Source organism: Anomalospiza imberbis, chromosome 2 (assembly GCF_031753505.1).
Source record: "Anomalospiza imberbis isolate Cuckoo-Finch-1a 21T00152 chromosome 2, ASM3175350v1, whole genome shotgun sequence".
In the NCBI taxonomy this organism is placed as follows: domain Eukaryota; kingdom Metazoa; phylum Chordata; class Aves; order Passeriformes; family Viduidae; genus Anomalospiza; species Anomalospiza imberbis.
The window spans coordinates 68,887,933-68,907,853 of record NC_089682.1 but is presented as its reverse complement, the minus strand read 5'-3'; the positions used below and the strand labels follow the sequence as shown (position 1 = coordinate 68,907,853).

Below are 19,921 nucleotides of genomic sequence, written 5' to 3'. Positions count from 1 at the left end.
AGTGAAGAACAAATTCTATGATCTAATTTTCATCACCAATATGGGGACTTGAAAAACTTCAAATTATGTGGTTTGGTTGGTTTTGTTTTGTTTTTAATTGTAGAGTATGAAAAGAAAAACAGCAACACCAGAACAGTTAAATTGATGGAAAGGCTAGAAGAGCATAAATAATTTATTCTGCAAGAATTGAGACTAGAGCTACTTGCAAAACAGAATGTCTGTCCTCCAGAAAAAATTAAATTTTGGGATTTCTTTCATTTTGAAATAGAATGGAAAGTTGAAAAAATGACAATTTTTTTGTATTTGGGAAAATAAATTTTTAGAAAGCTTGCACTAATTTTAAGGAACATATTTTGATTACCTTGACACATTATAAAAATCCATAATTTTATTTTTATAAAATAGTTATGAAAATTAAATGGTAAAATAAAAACCCTATGTTATTATCAAAACCTAAAATTCTATATGAACAATTAATTTACCCTTTTCCATGTAACTTTCTGGTAAATTAAGATCTTCTGTAAAATACTTGAAATTTGACAAATCAATCAGGATACTGGTACACTGATAATTTCTTACCTAGAACTACCAGAGAAGGATTATGTATCCTTCTCTAGAAATCAAGATAATTGTTCTTCAACACTCAGGGTAAAGTCAGACTTTTTTTTGTGTTAAATTTCTTAGCCAGCAATTTATTCATCCTTTTATTTTTCATTTCCTGAATAATTCTTTGTTGTATCACTTAACTGTAAATTAATCTTTCTGTCTCCTTTAAGAGAAATAATTATCTTTAAAACAAATATTATTTTCCTTTCCCCTTGTCATCTGTACAATCCTTTGAACCTGTATTTATTTAAATAGTCATATGTCCACGTTATTTCAAATGTATAGAGTTGGGTTGTATTAGGGTTTTATCAAATCCTGCGGATGGATTCACCAACTCTATCTGCATGTTGGATAGCATTACATTCAATGTTTTAAATTCCTCCATAATAACTCAGTCACACAGAAGTTTGCAGGAAAACCATCACAGAGCTTGGTAGGGTCAAGGTCCCACCATCATCTGTGAAGACCATGAAGATAAAAACTGTCAGGTAAACTTTGAGATTTATGATCAACGACAATATGAGGCGCAAACAGAACATTTCCAACACCAGACTTCAAACATATATCTAAGTGTGTGATGACTTGGCTTCATAGTGAAGGATTCTCTTGAGAGAATTCTTGGGAGCATGGGCAGAAGGTGGAAGGTGACTGTGTTAATGAAGAGCACAAGATCCTTCCCTTCAGCTGTGTTGTGACAACAGATCATAAAGGAACTCAGAGCCACGTGGTTCTGAAGATATTAGCTGTTTGTCCATCTCTGTTCTCCCCATGTGTGGCTGTGCCTGGAGCAGGCTAACAGACTGTGACAGTAACTCATCCCATCTGCATTTGTGGGCATTTATGTATAAGAACACAACTGCAGAAGGTGTGTTTTCATCAAAACCAGCCATCCTGTCTGGGTGTCTTTTACCATCAATGGAGAGAAAGAAGTCCCTCTACACCAAGCTTGATCTCAGCTGTTTTCAAAGCCTACACAAGGGTGAGATGACTCCTCATCTGGAATAGCATATTATTCATAAGTCTGACATAATTCCTTATGTTTACACTGGAGACAAATACAATCTGTCTGATGAAACTCACTTAAATGGCTCTGCCAAAGACTAATTAGTGAATTAAACAGGGTGACTGTGTCCTAAAATTCTGTAAAACTCAGACTAAAGAGATTCACTTTGTGTTGCAGAGACTGGTGATGCTCCCACCATCCCCTCTCTGCAGCTGCTTGCCAATTTTCAGTCATGCTGTTTTAACACATGAGAAAATTGAGCTTCCAGTGAGAGTTGTCAGAAATCACACCTGATTTTTTTTATGGTTGAACATCTCCATTCCACTGACTTTTATATAAATGACTACAAGGCAAGCTACAGACTTGCAGTATTTTAACTGTTCTGCAGGAAGCATCATGGGATGCTGAAGGAAAATAATGTATAATTAATATATGAGAGATTCATCTACACTCCTTGCTACTGCAGCATGGAAAGGGAGGAAGGAAAAATAAAAAACCCAGGAAACAAAGAAGCAGTAAAACAGGTATGATTAAAAAGAATATGTTGCCTATATTTCCTGAAGTCTGAAGTAGTTTGGTAGTAGTTGATGTTCTCTGATGATACCATAGACTTTAGTTTTGATCAATAATGTTCCAGTCTGGGTGACTACATCTAGCATTGAAATAGTAGCAATTACTATTTATAATTTACCTGCAATTGTACTGACAAGTCCCAGTCAGGGATTTGCACTCCACTGAATTAGATGCTCTAAAAATATGCAGCAAAAAGCCTCCAAACAATACCTGTCTGAAAGCATTCAGAATGTAAATTAAAAAAAAAAAGTCAGCAGTCCTGATATAGGAGTAAAGAAAATGGCGGCTTATTAAAATAGTGAGATGATTATGATAAGAGTAAGAACTAAATACATAAGTCTGTACATTTTAATTTAAGTGTGGGATAATATCTCCATGTAGAAGTCAAGAAAAAATAAACTTGATTTCAAATTTAAAAGATGTGCATACTGTAAGACTGAAGCAAATGAAGGAAATATTTACCTTTATCTGGCCTTTTTCACAGGGTTCACTGCACACAGATCTGATGATATTACTTTTCTCTGACCATATTTCATCATCGTCCATTTTCAGCTCACCATTGTCCCAACTGCCAACATTGATATAATCAAAGTAGTCCTTCCCCATTTGTTTAAAATTCATGATTTCATATCTTTGGAAACAGAAAGGAGAGACATAACTGAGTTGAGGAGAACATCATGAAATATTTCAAATCAAAGGAACACCATACAGTCAAAAATCAAGCATGTTGAAATGAAGAAGGAAAAATTTAAAGACTTGTGAGTACGATACCCTTGAATATCTCACAATAGTTTCTGTGATATCATAATCTTCCTTTTCTTTTGTATGTTAAGTTGGAGGGTTGGGGTGTTTTCTTTGTTTGCTTTTTATTAAGTTTTGCTTTGAATTTATTGCTGGGGTTTTTTAGGGGTATTTTCTATCACCATGAAAAGTTCCCTGAACACTCTGAGGTTAAGTGACTGTGTTTCTGAGAATGACTATTTATTTAAAGAAAACAATGAAATGAGTCAAACAAAATTAAATCTGTACAACTTCCAGCCCTGGAAGCCAATTGCATATGGAGCCCCAGTTCCCTCTGCAGAAGATGCTGAGTAATCTAAACCTATAATGCCAATTCCTAACACTATGTCTTCCTCACTGTCTGAAGGTGCTTCTTCCTCTCCTGAGGGAAGAAGACGATAGATAAAGTATCAAAGTGAGGTAGAAGCAACCTCTATGTGATCAAAGGAAAGTTCCTGTGCTGTAAGACTGCAAGATGAAATTTGGTGTGGCACCCAGAGAGGGAACAGGCATCACTCTTAAGGCATAGAGTCCAGGAATTTTTCTTTTTTTTTTTTTTTTTCTTTCCCTTGTCTCTTCTCCAACATTGCATCAATAAATGCTGGTCCTTCCCATCTATACAGTCATTACAGTAATTCCTTGGTGATTGAAACACATTTCATTCCTTGTACAGTATGGTGTGGAAGAGAAAAAGTACTCATGACTCAGTCCTAAGGCTGCCTTTGGGTCAAAGATGGAGCTCATCAGAGCTTTCAGTTTCATGTTCCTCTTCCTCCTACTTTTCTTTTCTGTTCCCACACTGTTGCAGAAAGTCTGTGGAGCCACATAGGACTCACTTTCTCCTACAGCTGAACACCAGCCCACCTTTCTGCCATACAGGCCTATTCTTTTAGCACATTTTTATAAGGCATGTTTGAAAAGTTGGGCAGCTCCTGAAGAAATTATTCCATGCTTTTCTTTGTCTCCTCTTTAGTGGATTTGGAATTAATATGGCTAAGCAATATGAAATTTACTGATGGAAAACAACAAAACAATATACATCAAGAAGGTTATGACAATCTTGGCTTTAGAAAAGCTGCCTCATAACCAAGGAGAGATCTTTTTCCTGTCAATAGGCACCAAATTAGTCCTGAAGGCAAAGCATATAGACAGGGTTGCATTAAGAGTGGTATTGTAAGAGTGAAGTTCAATGTACAAATAAGGAAAATAACCTGCTCATGAAATCAAACAATCTCTCTAGTAAGGTGCCCTGTTTGGTTTAGTTGGAGTAGAGTTAATTTTCTTCTTAACAGTGTCTGGTATAGGTTTGTGTTTTGGATTTGTGCTGAAAACAGTTTATAATATAGAGACGCTTTTGATATTGCTGAGCAAGATTTACACACGGCCAAGGCCTTTTTGCACTGTCAAGTAGACAAGGAGGTTGGGAATGAATGGGAAGTTGAGAGGAGACTCAGCTGACCCCAAGTGACCCTAGGAGTATTCAGACCACATGACATCATACTCAGAATATAAAGTAGGGGGAAGAAGGAGGAAGGAGGGGATGTTTGAAGCTATGGCATTTGTCTTCCCAAGTCACCATTATGCATGATGGGGCCCTGTTCTCTTAACGATGTCTGAACACTTGCCTACCTACCAAGAAGTGAAAGAATTTCTTGGTTTGCTTTGCTTTGTTTGTGTGGGTGGCTTTTGCTTTTCTTGTTAAACTGTCTTTATCTCAACCCACGAGTTTTCTAGCTCTTGCTCTTTCTTGCAACAGAATCTCCCTGATTCTGTTGATGCAGGACTGAGCAAGCAGCTGCAAGGTACTTGGTTTCTGGCTGGGGTTAAACCATGACAGATGCACAGATATCTCTCTTAAATTTTGAGGCAACACTTTTAAGATGGACAAGCAGTAGCCATACTATATCTAACATCGGTATTTTTCCCGTGCTGATGTAAAAAAAAAAAATACAGGGAAACTGTTTTATGATATTGTCCTTCCATAGATCTCAAGATGCTTCGCATCATGAAAAAATTCTGTCACAGTGGGGAAACTATGGTACAGCAGGGATTCAATGCCAAAATCACACGCAGGGCAGGATCAGGACTGCAAGCAGCCTCTAAAAGGAAATGAAAGTGGAGTCTGACTGAATGGACAATGTGATGTTACACACATTATATTGTTCTTGAATCTTTACAAAGAAGAAGAAATAAGCAAACATAGAATGAAAAATTTGTTATACTTCTAGATTTAGAAATACTTCACTTTCCGTATTCTATAAAGAAGAAAATGTCCACAGCTTCAACAATGAGCTCCTCAATGTTGGAGATATGAATGTCAAACTGACACAAAATAATTGAATCCAGATAATGCAAGCACAAACCCAAAGAAACAGACTTGTGCACATGGTTATAAACTAACTTTTTTCTGAGGTTCACAGCCATAGTAACAGTTGGTTGAAGATTAAACAGACTAACCAAAAAGTTAACACATAAGCCACTGTAGAACCATTATTCAACATTGTCAGACACTGCAACACACCTATGAGTATAACTGTTAAAGCTTTCAGTTTAGGGTTTCGTGGACAGATTAAGAAAAGTACTGCCAGTGTTTGACAAGCCACAGAAGCTAAACCAGTGATCCCCCCTAGCAGTAGTGCCATGCATACATCACAAGGTAAGGAACTTAACAAATACTAGAAAGGAACCTAATAAATTTAATACAGTATTGCCTCAATAAGTCTCATCCCTCTTCTCTGCGAAGAACAGCATTGATGGATGGGTAGAAATAGCCAGACTTAGTAAGCCCATTGCTACAGTGAAGGCTCATGAGTCACTGGTTCCCTAGAGGTTCCTTGAGATAATACAGGGACAGTTTGTCACTTTAGGATAGGAGAGACCAGATGGTACAATAGCACATTTCCAGCAGTGCTCTAATCACTGTGCAAAATACTTGTTTCAAAACAGAAGTGTCATGATGTTGCTAGGAATACATATTCTACTGATAGAACAGTCAAAGCATCATCATCTTGTTTTTTCTTGCCTGTTCTTCCCCCTCAATGTCTTTAGAATTTTGGTAGTATTTACAGATAATTGTTATCTTCCTGAGGAATCACGGATTCCATACTCTTTTTTTTTTTTTTTCCCATGTCCCCTGACTCATATAAAACAGGCCCTACACTAGACTGTCTGCCTGCTTAAAACTTAACATACACATAAAGGACTTTGAAATAGGGTCAGGATTCAAAGCATCTTGTAGGATTAATCATCTGTTGTATAATATCAAAACCTTTTTTCTATACATAAAAATCCTGAGCTATCTAGGTGAGAAAGGCTTTTTATGTTCTGATTTCCTGGTTAACACCACCACCACAGTACAGCTGCGAGGATTTAAATTCCTGTTTTACAAAATAAAGATGGAGTTATCAGTGCAAGGGAACAGGGCAGTGAGTTGTTCCAGTATGACTGCACCGTCTCCAAGCTCTTGCACAACGTGTTTGACAGTGCTTAAAAGACTATACACTATTCAAAACCTGGAAGTTAGAAATAGAAGTTCTTCTAAAATCTTCTTGATCATGAAAGAGTACAATTTTAATCAATGTTGTCTGACTTAAGCACATAGACTGGATTTAATGATGTGACTATTGTTGGCCAATAGGGGACAAATAACTATGATTCAAAAGAAAACAAATTCTGGACCACTTTGTAACCACACACAAATCATGAGTTTGAGTAGACACAAATATCACACAAATCCAGGGATGCTGGACCTTGTTAAAATTAAGCTATCCTGAGGTACATATTCCACATGGTGTCCCCATGCTCTTCAGGGAAATACTTATGTCCAATTGTGACTGAGCAAATGACTTCACATGATATAATTTCTTCATCATCTTTCTTAGAATTTAAAAATATCCAAGATTTTCCATTAAATTCTTTGCAACAAATGGTGTTAAATTATTCTTGTTAAAAATGGCAACACAAGGAAAAGGAAAGCCAAAGATCTCTTTGCAATATTTAGATATTGTTATTGATGTTGTCAAGTCACATATTTGTTTTTGGCAGTCACAAACCACAGTCATTTTTATACAAGAAACCTATTGGAATGGGGTAGGATATAGTCCACTGCATCTGAGCACCTTTAAAACAAAAAAGAAATCATTTTAAAGAAGTCTGAGATGTCTCTTAAAAAGAATTTGTCCAGAAAAATTCAGACTAAACACCTTTCTTCAAAATTCAGCTATTTGTAAAAATAGAAACATTTAGCAGAAGAAGCCTTGCTCATGCTAAAAAAGCTCTGAAAACAAATTTCCATCTGAAATTTTCCTAGGTTTCTGTCAGTTTGTGCCTGAGTTCTCCTATTAGCTCAGAATGCCCTTTCTTAGAGTCTGATTCTGAAGATTTTGAAAATTTGTGTCTCCAGAAACAGACACAGACTGCTGTGTAGGTGGTTGTCCTGCTTGCTTTTGAGGAGAATGATGAATTTACAGGTTTGCAAATAGAACAAAGAAAAAAATCAGGTTTGAAATCACAGAAAGTTTTGGAAATGTCAAAATATTTTGACAAATGAGTTTAAATTTTCCAATCCATTTCTACTAGGAAGTTAATGATTTCCTTTTTGTTCACATTAGTGGGAGGAGACAAAATTTAAATGAGTATATAGGATAAAAATTTTCCCTCTAATCATCTGTTTATATAGCACCATAAAAAAGATGTTTAAAACCTTCCAATAATGTGGACTTAATGGGTTATCTCAAACAATACTGGAGCAAAAGCAGTGAACGAGACAGAAAATACAACGAAATATAGGGAATAAATATACTTTGAATACTATCATACTTGCTGTTCTTCCTCTGAAAATTCAGTAGGCAGAAACCCAGAAAAATCCCCACCTCAAGACTGTTTCCAATGTGCATTTCTATGGATTCATGTGTCATAGAAAACTTGTCTTATATTTCGTAGATGTATTTATACATATTTATGCATGCTACCAGCAAAATAAGCTTTGTTTACATTCAATTTACATCCACAGTATGGATTGATAGCTTAGTGTGTTATGCAAGTGGAAAGATTTCATTTGGAATATATGTAAGCAGGTTTTTAATGATTCTGATTTAAAAAATCCCAGATGCATCAGTACAATATTTCTGATATTGCTTAGTTTTCTTAATAAAAGAACTGAATCTGCTATGACTGTTAAAAGGTCAACCAAACACATACACTTAAACACCCAAAGAAAGAAATAAGCTGTGGTGGACATCATGGTCTACAAACATAAAGGTCTGAAAACATATTGTTTTCAATTATACTTTTAAATGGTAGAGATATAAATGCAAATTATTGCAGGAAGCTTTTACACCTGAAAGTCCACATCTCTAACTTGAAACGGCATAAAAATGCACATTAAAAATATATATTTTTGCAAAATAAGCACAGGAATCAGGAAATGTAAAACTAGGAGTATGAGACCTTAGATGTGTTGGCAAGTCTGCACATACCTACTGCGTACTGTTAGCATCTCTGCTCTAAAACAGTTTGACAAATGTCAACATTACCTTCCTGGTGAGTCACCATTCTCATCAAACAAGATCATGTCCCCAGAGACCCCGGTAAAGTTAGTCTTCATGAGAGATTCTAGGAGTTTCCGACCATCTATGGGCTTCATGGCATCACAGAGGCCCACGTAGCCTGGGCACAAGGACAGCTGCATGTTGTGGAGCCCATAAGCCATGGAGTATATTGCATTGATTACAAAGCCCATCTTGGAGTCCTGAACATGCTGCGTCCTCAGAGTCATCTGGCCTGTCAGGGAACAAGCAGAGGGTTTAGTGAATAGGGCTAAGATGCAGCCAGATCTTCAGATATCTGCTGGTGGCTTAATTATTAACAGTGGGAAAAGCATTTTAAATGTCTTAAATAGGTCATAAAATATGTTTTTATTGGTACACATGCTGACCATGTTAGAATAAAAATAAAGAAATTAAAGTAGAGGTTTTATTTAAATATTGTATTATCCAGATGATATATTTCTTTCTGCAGCTCATCAGCTCACCTCACATATGTTGGTTTTAAAGTTCTGCTCTTTCATGTGTATCTTTAAAGCATGCATCATGCACATTATAACACAATATTTTAGGGAACCCAGAGACTTCTCTCAACCTGCAGCAATATCTTCAAACCTTCAGAAATAATTAGTTGAAGTGTAAATGCTAATAAGAGGTTAACTCTGTAGAAACCTTATAAAAAAGTTCCACTTCTGAATAATCAGTGAACTCTGTTGCCCAGAGAAGTTGTCAATGCCCTATCTGTGGCAGTGTTCAAGGCCAGGTTGGGTGGGGGCTTTGAGCAGCCTGGTTTAGTGGAAGGTGTTCTTGCTCACGGCAGAGGAATTGGAGCTACATTATCTTTATTGTCTCTTCCAATCCAAGTCATTCTATAATTCTATGAAAACACTTTTGTTTCAGAGACATGGAGATAATCCTGTGCAAACAGACTGACCTAGGCACCACTTCTTTACTGTACCACGAGTTCCCCCCAATAACTCTCCTGCTTCTACATCTCTTGCTCCTCTTTATGAAGTGAGGATAACAATGCAATACAGATGATAAATACATTAAAATCTGTGAAGGGTTTGAAAGTGTGGGTTAGGAAATTACTCTGTTTAGCCAGAATTGGTGAATCTTAATTTTTTTTGGCTTTCAAAGCATGATCTTTGCATTTCTATTCTCTATTTATGTTTCTGTAAAATGCACAAGAAAAAATTCATTCAGCAGCGCCTTGAATACCTTTATTTTTTATAGCACACTGTTACTACTAACACAGCTTTCCTCTGTTGACAGCACCAGGCAAACTAAGGAAGAGTAGGTTGGAGTTTTTCTTCACAGCTGCACTCTGGCCACAAGATCTTTAATAATGGGGAAATAAGAGCCTAAAACAACTGCATCAATGGTGCTGGATATTTATCTGACACCTAGAGAGATTTGTCTCTGGAGGCAGGACAAACAAAAGCTCTATTAGAAAATTTGCTCTGCTTTTATCCACCAAGCAATAACCCTAGGAGCTAGGGAGTCCCTTCTGTGGGCAGCCCAGAGTAAAGGGAATGCAAATAACCTTCCACTCCATGAGAGTCTGCCTGCCACAGAGGCATTAGTGAGGGGCAGGGATAGCGCTCACACCTGCCTGTCTGAGTTGCAGAGGCCACAGTCTGAGAAGTATTTTATGTCATGAGAAAATTGAGGCACAGGCAATCTTTTTCTTTAAAGAAATTAAGACCAATATATGGACTCTCAGGCTGGCACTCATCCAGTCTGAAAATATCCATCCAGAAGACAAGAAACAATTCTGATGGATTGGCACCTTTATTGGAAAATGGTGAGAATCTCCAGCTGGGGATCAATTCTGTCATGAAGCAGGTATGCCTAGATACAAGCACACCTTTTCAGTGGTGAACAAGAACATCACCCCACAGTTCTAATCACTAAAATCTATTGCAGCACTGTAATAAAACAGGAAGGGTTTGAACTGAAAAACACTATGTAGAGGTCAGAAAGGAAATGAGATAATTAAAAGATTCCTTTTCCCCCCCTGTTTTATGTGGAAGCTGGCACCACCATTTCCAGTCAACCTCAGGAGCAGTGATTATTAACATTTTGGAAGGCTAAACAATACAAACTTGAAGTATATTAATTAAAAAAAAAAAAAAAACACACAGTGCTGCTTATTTGCTCTGTTCTACCACAGTATTTCTTTTCCCTAATTAAAAATAATAGGCATGAAAACTGAAACAGCAGAGTACATGTAAAATCCATATTAATTGAAATTAGGTGGAAAATTGAGCAAGCGTATTACAGTACAATACATAAAACTTGTTTTAACCAATTATTCATCCACAAAATTAGCACCTTACACACCATGCAGTTAATTATAGTAGCCGTTAGAATGAATCAGATTTGCATTGGCAATATTATTTATCATAAAACAAATTTTCAGCTGCTTTATTGCATATGATTGCTTAAAAATCTAATAACTTACTTCTTAATTCTTACTCTCCACTGGGTTTTGTGCTTCAGTTTTATGAAATTATTATTCTGATTTTCTTTAAACACTGAACCTCATTCTGTTCACCTGATGATTTATAATAAGCCTGCTTAGCTCTTCCTAGAAGCTGCTGGCAATTGGCAATGGACTTGTGAGGGATTTAGCTGCTGTGAGAATTTTAATATACTTCCTGCAGCTGGAGAACACATTCATCTGAGATATTAATTACCTCACTTGGCTGTATAGGGAAAATTCAACCTGTCAAGGTCAGTTTATAGTACCACAAGATTCTGTATTTAAGGTAAAATCACAAAAACTGAGACAAAAGAGTTTTTTTTCTCTTTTTACTATATTGTAATTAAGCCTTAAAAATGGCAACATTAAAAAAAAAAAAAAAAAACTAATCAAAACCAAGTATAAAAGTTACTTTCAACCCATTTCACAAAGTATTTTGGCATGTCAAACTTGAAGCATATAAGCAACCCTTACTTACCCCAGTAACCCTAGCAGTGGTTTTAAGGGAAGGCAGAATACACAAGCTAAAAGGCTAAAAGGTAGTCTCTCACTCAACAACAAAAAACAAAAAATGTAAAAATGTTATAAACATAAAAACAAACCAAACCAAACCTACATCTTTGCAGCAAATTCTGAAATTTGGCTACTGTTTCTAGTACTGAGCATGAAATAAGCATACTTCAATAGATTTCATTATTTTACAGATTTTTGATGTAAAACTTAATTCCTTTTCTTTTTCCCATGTTTTTACCCTCAAGGAAGATGAAATACTTGCCAACTTGTTATACTACAAAGCCTCATCAAGCAAGGATGTTAAAGAGTGCAAAATTACTATGGTTCAATATTATTTTTCTGCTTTTTAACTTTTCCAAAGATGAAAATACTTTGCATTTTAAAGAATTAATAAAGGGTAAAATGAAGACTGAAAATACTTTGCATTCTGGACAATCCCTCAACCACCTTATTTCATTCCCTGAGGAGAAACAGGAGGACAAAATATCAGACACAATATTGGAGAATATATTTTTTTTCAAAGAGTAGAGCAATTTGTTTGCTTTGCAATGAGTTTAGCACTGAAAAGAAGGGAAATTGTTAGTGTTTATTATTATTTTTTTTTTATTACTATTATTACTATTACTATTATTTAAAAATTCTCAGTGATCAAAAGGTTGTTTATTACAAAGTCATAAGAGACATTACAATGGAAACCACAGGTATATCCTACAGCCTCCAATTATTTCATAATATTTCTCCATGACTATATCACAATTTAGTTTCTATACAATTTCCATAAATATGCCATTAAAATATTCAATGATTCTTTGTGCTAAATTTTGTTTTGACGGACAAGAGGCTGATGGAAATGAGCTCTAATTTTGCTAGCAAATACGTCCCACATTCACATTCTGCTCACCGTACTTGAAGTCCATCAACCAATGTGTTTTCCTAGATTTTCTTTCCTTTGCCTTAGTGAATTTCTTAGAAAAAATCAGGACAACAGGCTGATCTTTTCAACAAAACCATGGAAGTGTCTGTCTTCTGCAGGATATAATATGTGGCTTTTTAGCTTTGTCAGCAGGTCCATGTTATCCCTGTTGTACTCCTTGGGAACACGTGTAGTTTTGACTGGTTCTGTATGCTCTGGATGACATGTCACCAAGTCACTCATCCCAGAAACATGCACTGAAGAAATGTGTGATATCTTGTAAAACGGAGGAAAGGTTGTCCACAAGAATCATATTGTTCATATCTAGTTAAATTCTCCTTGTTTAAAGATATAGAAAAAAAGACTGATTTTGGAACCTTTTCCAAAATCTGTTACCAGAGCTTTCTAGCAAAGCAATGTGAAATGATAAAGTAACTTTCAGTTCTGTATAATTTGTAAGGTTCTGGGTGTATTTTTCTACTAAAAAATCAATTGCAGTAGTTTATTTATTTATTTGTTTTCCTATTTTAATTTATTACAGGCTCTTGGACAGAAGCAAAGAGGTATGGTATTTCTTGCTCTATGGGAAATTTAATGCAGTTCAAGTATCCTTTTTCTCAGGGAAATGTCATTTTTATGCTGAGGCAAAACACATAGCATAAAACTGAAAAATGTGAAGGTAAGTTAAAAGCTTGAAACAAAGCTTTTCAGCATTATTGAGATAAGAAAACAAAAATGACCCATTTTAATGCTGCTATGGAACATATCTGAAATTTGACAAGAAAGTACCTTCCAGTGTAATTCCCTCACCCAATGCTTTTGACCAGTTCTAACTCACTCTTCTTAACCGAAAGCCAGTATCAGCTCTGTTACATTTTACATGTTGAGTGGCACCAAAATGTTGAGAATGACTGAGACACCAAATTCAATGTATTGAAATCCAGGGATGACTTCCAAAAGGTTTTTTTCAGAGTACTTAGTTGACTTTGGTATTTTGCATCTATTTAAACGTGCACAGCCATGACATTCTCAGACCACTCACAAATCTGACAAGAGCTGGATCTTCATCCCTGGGTGCCCACAAAACAGTGGCAGTCTGGCTTCCCTTGTCAAGTTCAGTATAATCAGCAAAAAAGATCAACAGCAACAGGTAGTCCTAGGAGAAGGTAAGTAAATAAACACCTATTTCTCCATATAATTTTCTTAACAGTACTATTCTTTGCAGAATTCAGTTTCTTTGGTCAAATTGCAACAAAGCTCAACTGCTAGAGATGCAAAAGTACAATAAATGGTGGCATAAAACTCTCTGTACTTGCAAACATGCTTATATGAAGTATTTCAATCTATATAGGAAATTGAACTGCCGAGAGAAAAGAATGACAGGAACTAAGCCAATGAAACATCCAATATGAAACTTATCTAATCTGAATAAATTTAATTATAAGTTAATTTTTAAGGCTAGAGAGACATGGTCCAGATAGTTTCCAAGGCTCAGTAAAGCAGTTGGAAAAAGAATTGTAATATAAAGAAGAAAATCATATTAGGTGTATCATCACATACATCTAATATATTGAAGGAAGAAATCAGGGAACATAAAGGGAAGGAAAAACAAATGGAGTTTTGTAGTCAGATTTTGGAGGAGTTTGATTAATTCTGTAACAATGAGAAGATTCAAGCTATTGAAGTGTTTGAGTTACAGATGTGTTAAATTCAGGATCAATTCATATCAAAAAGGCTTTCAAAATTATAAACCAGAGCATGTAGCAGTTTTTAGTCTCACATTGCTTCTTTCTCTGAATCAAAAAATTAGTAACATGTCTGTGTGGGCTCCTGGCTCAGATTATATCAGACTGCTAGAAAATTCAGATCTGGATTTATGCCTTACAGCTGATTTGCCTTTGGAAATTTCTGGATCTGGCCCAGCATCACTGTAAAAGTAGTAATAACAATGTTTGAGTTCCAAGTCTGAAATGTGGGGCATAAAAAAAAGGGCTGGACCATAATTCAGCTTGCCGGTGCCCAAGCTGAATATCAAACTGAATGACACTCAGGATTTATTCAGGAGAATTAAAGGCTTTCTAATTCACTGTTAAAAAAACCAGAAATTAATTTTTAACTTAGTTCTGCTTTTATTTGCAGTCTAAAAATAAAAGTACAGGAATGTTAAGTCTGAGAAATATGATGTTTAAATGTGACACATTCCTTGAAATATGGAAAATACCTTTCCGTTCTGACAGCATTTATGTTTTGTTGGCTGAGTTCTGATTAAACCAGTTTTGGCAATAGAGCCTGCATTTAATCAACACATTTGCATGTTGCAGTGCAAAAGACTAGACAGTCATGTTTTATTCCTTCATTCTATCTGGAAACCCAAAAGGGACATTTGTTAAACCAAATTTCTGTTCATCTGAAACCGTGGACTTTCTGTGTGTCCTTTTGTACTCATTAAAAATAGCTGGAACTGGATGAGACTCAGCAAATGGGTAGGTATTTTTTACACTTTCATTTTATGTGCACATTTGTACCTTAAGCAGAAAAACTTTTCTTGTATTTATCCCAAATTTCCCTAATCTCTCTTTCTGGAAATAAACTCATTCCTTCTTAATCCTCTTCTAAATTGCTTGGAGGTACATTGGCCATCCTTCTTTTATGAGAATTTTTACACCCTCGGAAAAAGCACTTTTATCTCAGAGAAGCCACATGGTTAAATCATGAATGGAAGTTGGGATTTTTGCACCCTTCTAAGACGCATTCAAAATGCTGCTGCAAATCTCTTTTTCCTGGGAGCTGTAACCAGGACACCTGTACATCACTGTGTGTTCTTCCCTATAAACCCTATCACAGCGTCCTTGCTCCCAGCCATGGCAGACTGAGCCATGGCTGCTTTCCTCACTTCCAGTGCCCTCTATGTCTTGTTTGTGGCTGACCTTTGTCTGTAATGACCCAGCCCCCATAATTTCCATTTGTTTTCTACTTCACTGCTTTGAACCACTGTATTTCATGTCAGGACCCTGCTGTGAGTACCTGCACAAGTGACCTATAACCTCCCTCCAGGTTCTTGTTTCAACTGTTCCTTTACATGAAACTGCTATTTTTTTTCTTAAGTCTGTAGCCTCTGCCAATCAATGTAAGATACTGCACTGCTTCAGCAGCATCAGCCTCTATTTATTTACTCTTTATTGTCCATGACTTAGATCACAGATACTTGGGATGTGTTTTCTGTGTTCGAGTATCACCATAAATAATGCTGTTCCATCCATGCCTCCAGCTTTTGCACAGCATGGGAAAAATAATATCACTTAACAGTGCAGGCAATATCAATAATTTAACAGACTGGTAAATGTAATAAATATGCTTCTGCTCCTGGTGACTTTGAGGACTTGTCTTTTTCCAGTACTGTCCATTGAGCCAGAGCCTCACCACATAATTAACTTATGTTGGGTTTTGTTTCTACTTGGTGTTAGGATGCATTTTTTAAAACACCCTCACCAGGGTGAAAAGGTACTAGGAACTAGAGATCTGGTGGGAACTCCGTCTGAAAGAAAGCAATCATATAAACGTCTCATCTTCAAAGGTCTAAAGGCAATCAATACCAAGGGATTAGATTAGCGTTTTGAGACCTGAAACTGGTCATTGAGTGGAGTTACTCATCTGGATCAGCTTGCAGACCTACTTATGAACTTCTTTGAATTATGGTCTTAGATATTAAAAAAAACTCTGACTGGTGCTAGAGGTGAAACCAACCGCAAATCTTGTAAAATCACTAGGGTTTGGAAGCCATTAAATGTCTCCTTTTACACATGCATTTTAAATTCTTTGTTCTGACTCTTGTTCCTCAGAGGTGGCTTGTAGCAGCTCTCCTGTGTCACGGAACTGATTAGACTGAAAATCAAGTCAGATATGTCTGTGAACTTCTCACTTTCTGTAGTGCTCCAGCTGGGCAGAAAATCAATGTTCTTAGCAGCAGCAGCAGTTACACCCATTTGGATTAAGCAAGTATGTTCTAATCTGCAAATGAAAAATGAGCTGGATGCTGAAATTTTCATCTCAATATGAACTGAGTTAATGCGAAGGAATGGAAACTTTTTAGTGCTTAATAGACATTAATGGAGAAAAAATCTGTTATTGTTTTTTGAATTCTCTTTGGTTGATTTTATAATTTGATTACACATATCATACTGAATCATGTATTCATTAATAATAATACCTGCCCTGAAACTGTTTATGAATAGCTTATGTTAAAATGTGAGAAAAATACTCACAAGTCACATGAGATGATTACAATGGTTTATGGCTTCATGTATTTTCCGTCACAGGGATAAATGTAGCCTAATATTCTATTAGGCAGGATTCATCAAAGCAAATGAAGAGATTTTAACAACTAAATTCATAGGTGGTGCATAGATGAAGTCACTTGTTACATAGATTTCAGCCATATCTTCCTGTGTTTATTTTCTTATTGAATAAACTTGACTATACACTTAACCATTCTTTATGTTTTTGTGACACACAACTGGATTACAAAGAACAATTATTTTTTTTCCCCACTAATATAATGGTTACTGCCTTTTACATAGATATATTCATTCAATAATGACCTTATCTATTAACATCAGCTCTATGTTTATCTTTTTATCTTTATTCCAAGAAGTAAAGAATTGCTTGACTTTTGATGTAAAAAAAAGGTTTTGATTTCTCTCCAGCATTTCTCAATAAACTTAATCACATTAATTGTAATCCTAAAAAACACCTGTAGCTTAACTTTTTAGTGTGTTTGGATTTTTTAATATTTTTTTTAATGCAGCTTCTGGAGAACACCATGCATGTCGTTAGATAAAATAATGGCCATAGTCCTGTTTTCTTACCAGATGAAATCAGAACCAAATCTAATTCCTCAGCATGCAGAAACTCTTAGGACAGTCTGTGAAACATTTATGACCGCTGAGGGCAAGTATCATCTTTACAATTGTGAAGTCTGAACTGAGGGAATTTAGAACTCATAACTTTGATTGTTCAAAATAAATAAATAGTAATATAGGAATTGAAAAGACATAATTTTCAAATTTGTATGGGTGATAGGAAATGAGGCAGAAACAGCAACTACAATTCTAATTTCAAATATTCATGGTAATTTTGATCTTAAAGTTGCAGCATCAAAATGTCTCCCTCTTGCAATTCTCAGTGAATAAACTTATGTTTTTCTTGCTGGTTAATCCACAGGAAGCTCTACAACTACAATTAACATTTTTGCCCTACAGCAACAAGAAAGAATTAAAGTTTTTGTAATATGGTTTTAATTATTTTACTGTACCCATCATGGTCCAGACCTGAATATTACAACAAAACTGAAAAAAAGGAAGTTAGAGCAATCTATTTAGATTTCTCTTCTTCTCTATTCATGATTTGCAAATCAGAAGATTTGGATTTTTGCACCTTTTTTTGTGTCTTTGATATTCCTAGGTTTTAGGAACCTATTCGAGCTGAGATTCTTTTTGTGGGAAAGCTTCCAGCCATGAGTGTTGTTCACACCAAACAATTCAAGCTTAACGATTAAGTTGTCTTATATCCATGACTGGTGAATTAGTGTATAAAATAACATCTCCCTGCACCCCCATGATAATTTTTCTGTGGTGGTGAATTTTTTTTTCGATGCCATAAAAGACTCCTTAGGCACTTACATTTCATAGTTCCCAATCTTTCACATAAAACATAAATTAGATTCTCACATTGTTGGTAAAAGGTAAGTTTAAAAAGAAACCAACAAAAGTTAAATTGAAATGTTTTTTACATGGCACACTGATGGAAACCAGGTTTTTATTAGCCTGCATCCAGCTATGCCCATTGCATTGACATCTCAGGAAACAGGTCCACATTTTCATGAGGAAATCAATGAAGTTTGCTGCTCAATATGCAGTACCTGTCAATAGTGCAAATAAAACCTGTCTCAAACTGTGTTGGAAGGGTAACAGAACAAAAATAATAGGGAAAAGTGATTTGAATGCGGAAAGTGTACACTGAGATTTTGGAATTCCTAGATTCAATTTACATCTCACTCACAAACTTCCTCTGAGACCGTGTCCAAATCAAAAGGAAGACTTTGAGATCATTAAGTGGGATTTAGGTAGGGGCTTGTGTTGCACAAATCCAAGAGACTGATCCTTTAAGACATTTCTCGGTCTCATGGGTGTGTGGAAGATATTCACATTTTTAGAATGGAAGAACCCTTGGGTTTTAGAGCTGTGGTTGGACTAATGCCCAGCATAGCACCACATTATCCTCAACACTGCCAGAATACCCATGGTATTAGTGATATCTCAAGGGTCAGAAATAGTTAAAAATTTGCCCAGAGAATTACAGAGAATTAGAAGGGGCTTGTGAAACAATCCTAGCCTCAAAGGAAGGACTCTTGGACTCTGAACCTGAATAAAGGATCCTTTCCAGGTAGTCTGGGGTTTTGTCGCTGAGGCACTGAGTCATTGGTTCCTGCTTTGTCTCTTGTCATTTGACTGATGCCACAGGTCCCCATGCCCTTTGGAATGCAAGACATGGGTACCAGTTCACAGCCTAGAAAACATTAGGACTGCCTGGCACCTCATGAAATAAAGAGCAATTAACAGAAGTAATAAATATTAAAAAAAAAACCAACAGAGCCCCAGAAAAAATGTACCACATCTATCTGCAGTGCAGAAATGACAAAATGTTGTGGGAGTTTTTGCTAAAATTAGTACAATTGAATGAAAATAATCAGCTCAAAATGGCATATCCTGAAATAACCCATGGCTGAAAGAAAACCTGATGATATCTTTCAAATCACCTAGTGTTTTATATGAAGTTCATAAATAATCATTACTGCCATAAGGGCTTCAGATAACTTGTAGTATATTAGCTCTCTCATTACTTTTGTGACCCAAAGCAATATGATTAGCTCTTTTACTGAAAAGGCACATTTAATTTTGTGTTGCAGCATTTTTTAAAGTGCTTACATGCCTGTGGAGGTAGAGTAGCATGGAGTTTTTCAAATACAGCAGTTAGGCACTGAAGCTCTATCTGTTTCTTTAGAAATCTCAACACTAAAAATTGTGCTTTTTATCATTTTGAAAACCACAAGCATTGCAATTACAGCTTCTTTTCCTTCCAATCCAACTCAATATTTCACCAGACCATACTGCATCAGACCAGACCTTCATTCACATTGTTTCACTCAGCAGAAGTAATAAATTCACTTACTTGTGCAGGTCTTGTTGTATTTAGGGTTCTCTTGGGGAAACCCTTCCAACCGGCACTGGAACCTGTGCTGCCAAAATTCCTGAAACCATGGATTCCGATGATTGGTTTCTGGCCGGAGCTGTAGGTAGTAATCATCAAACCATTTCACGTCTGGGGACTGCAGCTTGATTGTTATCCCACCAACGGCTTCGTTCTGGTACCCTTCTGTCACGTCATACCTGTCTGCCCAGCCGTCACTACGGGGGTAAAGGAAAGGGACACAACATTGAACATTC

General features: G+C 36.1%; 1 protein-coding gene across 5 annotated transcripts in view; it reads right to left on the bottom strand.

Annotated features, from left to right (window-relative positions):
• Positions 1-19,921, bottom strand: part of GRM5 (glutamate metabotropic receptor 5) — a 238,689-nt gene that overhangs the window by 35,680 nt on the left and 183,088 nt on the right. For all 5 annotated transcript variants that reach the window (XM_068181558.1, XM_068181556.1, XM_068181557.1 and 2 more), the window contains 3 exons: positions 19,647-19,882; positions 8,497-8,743; positions 2,645-2,813 (listed from right to left, as the gene is read on the bottom strand). In XM_068181558.1, coding sequence (XP_068037659.1) covers positions 2,645-2,813; positions 8,497-8,743; positions 19,647-19,882 — 652 coding nt within the window. The remainder of the gene's footprint in view (positions 1-2,644; positions 2,814-8,496; positions 8,744-19,646; positions 19,883-19,921) is intronic.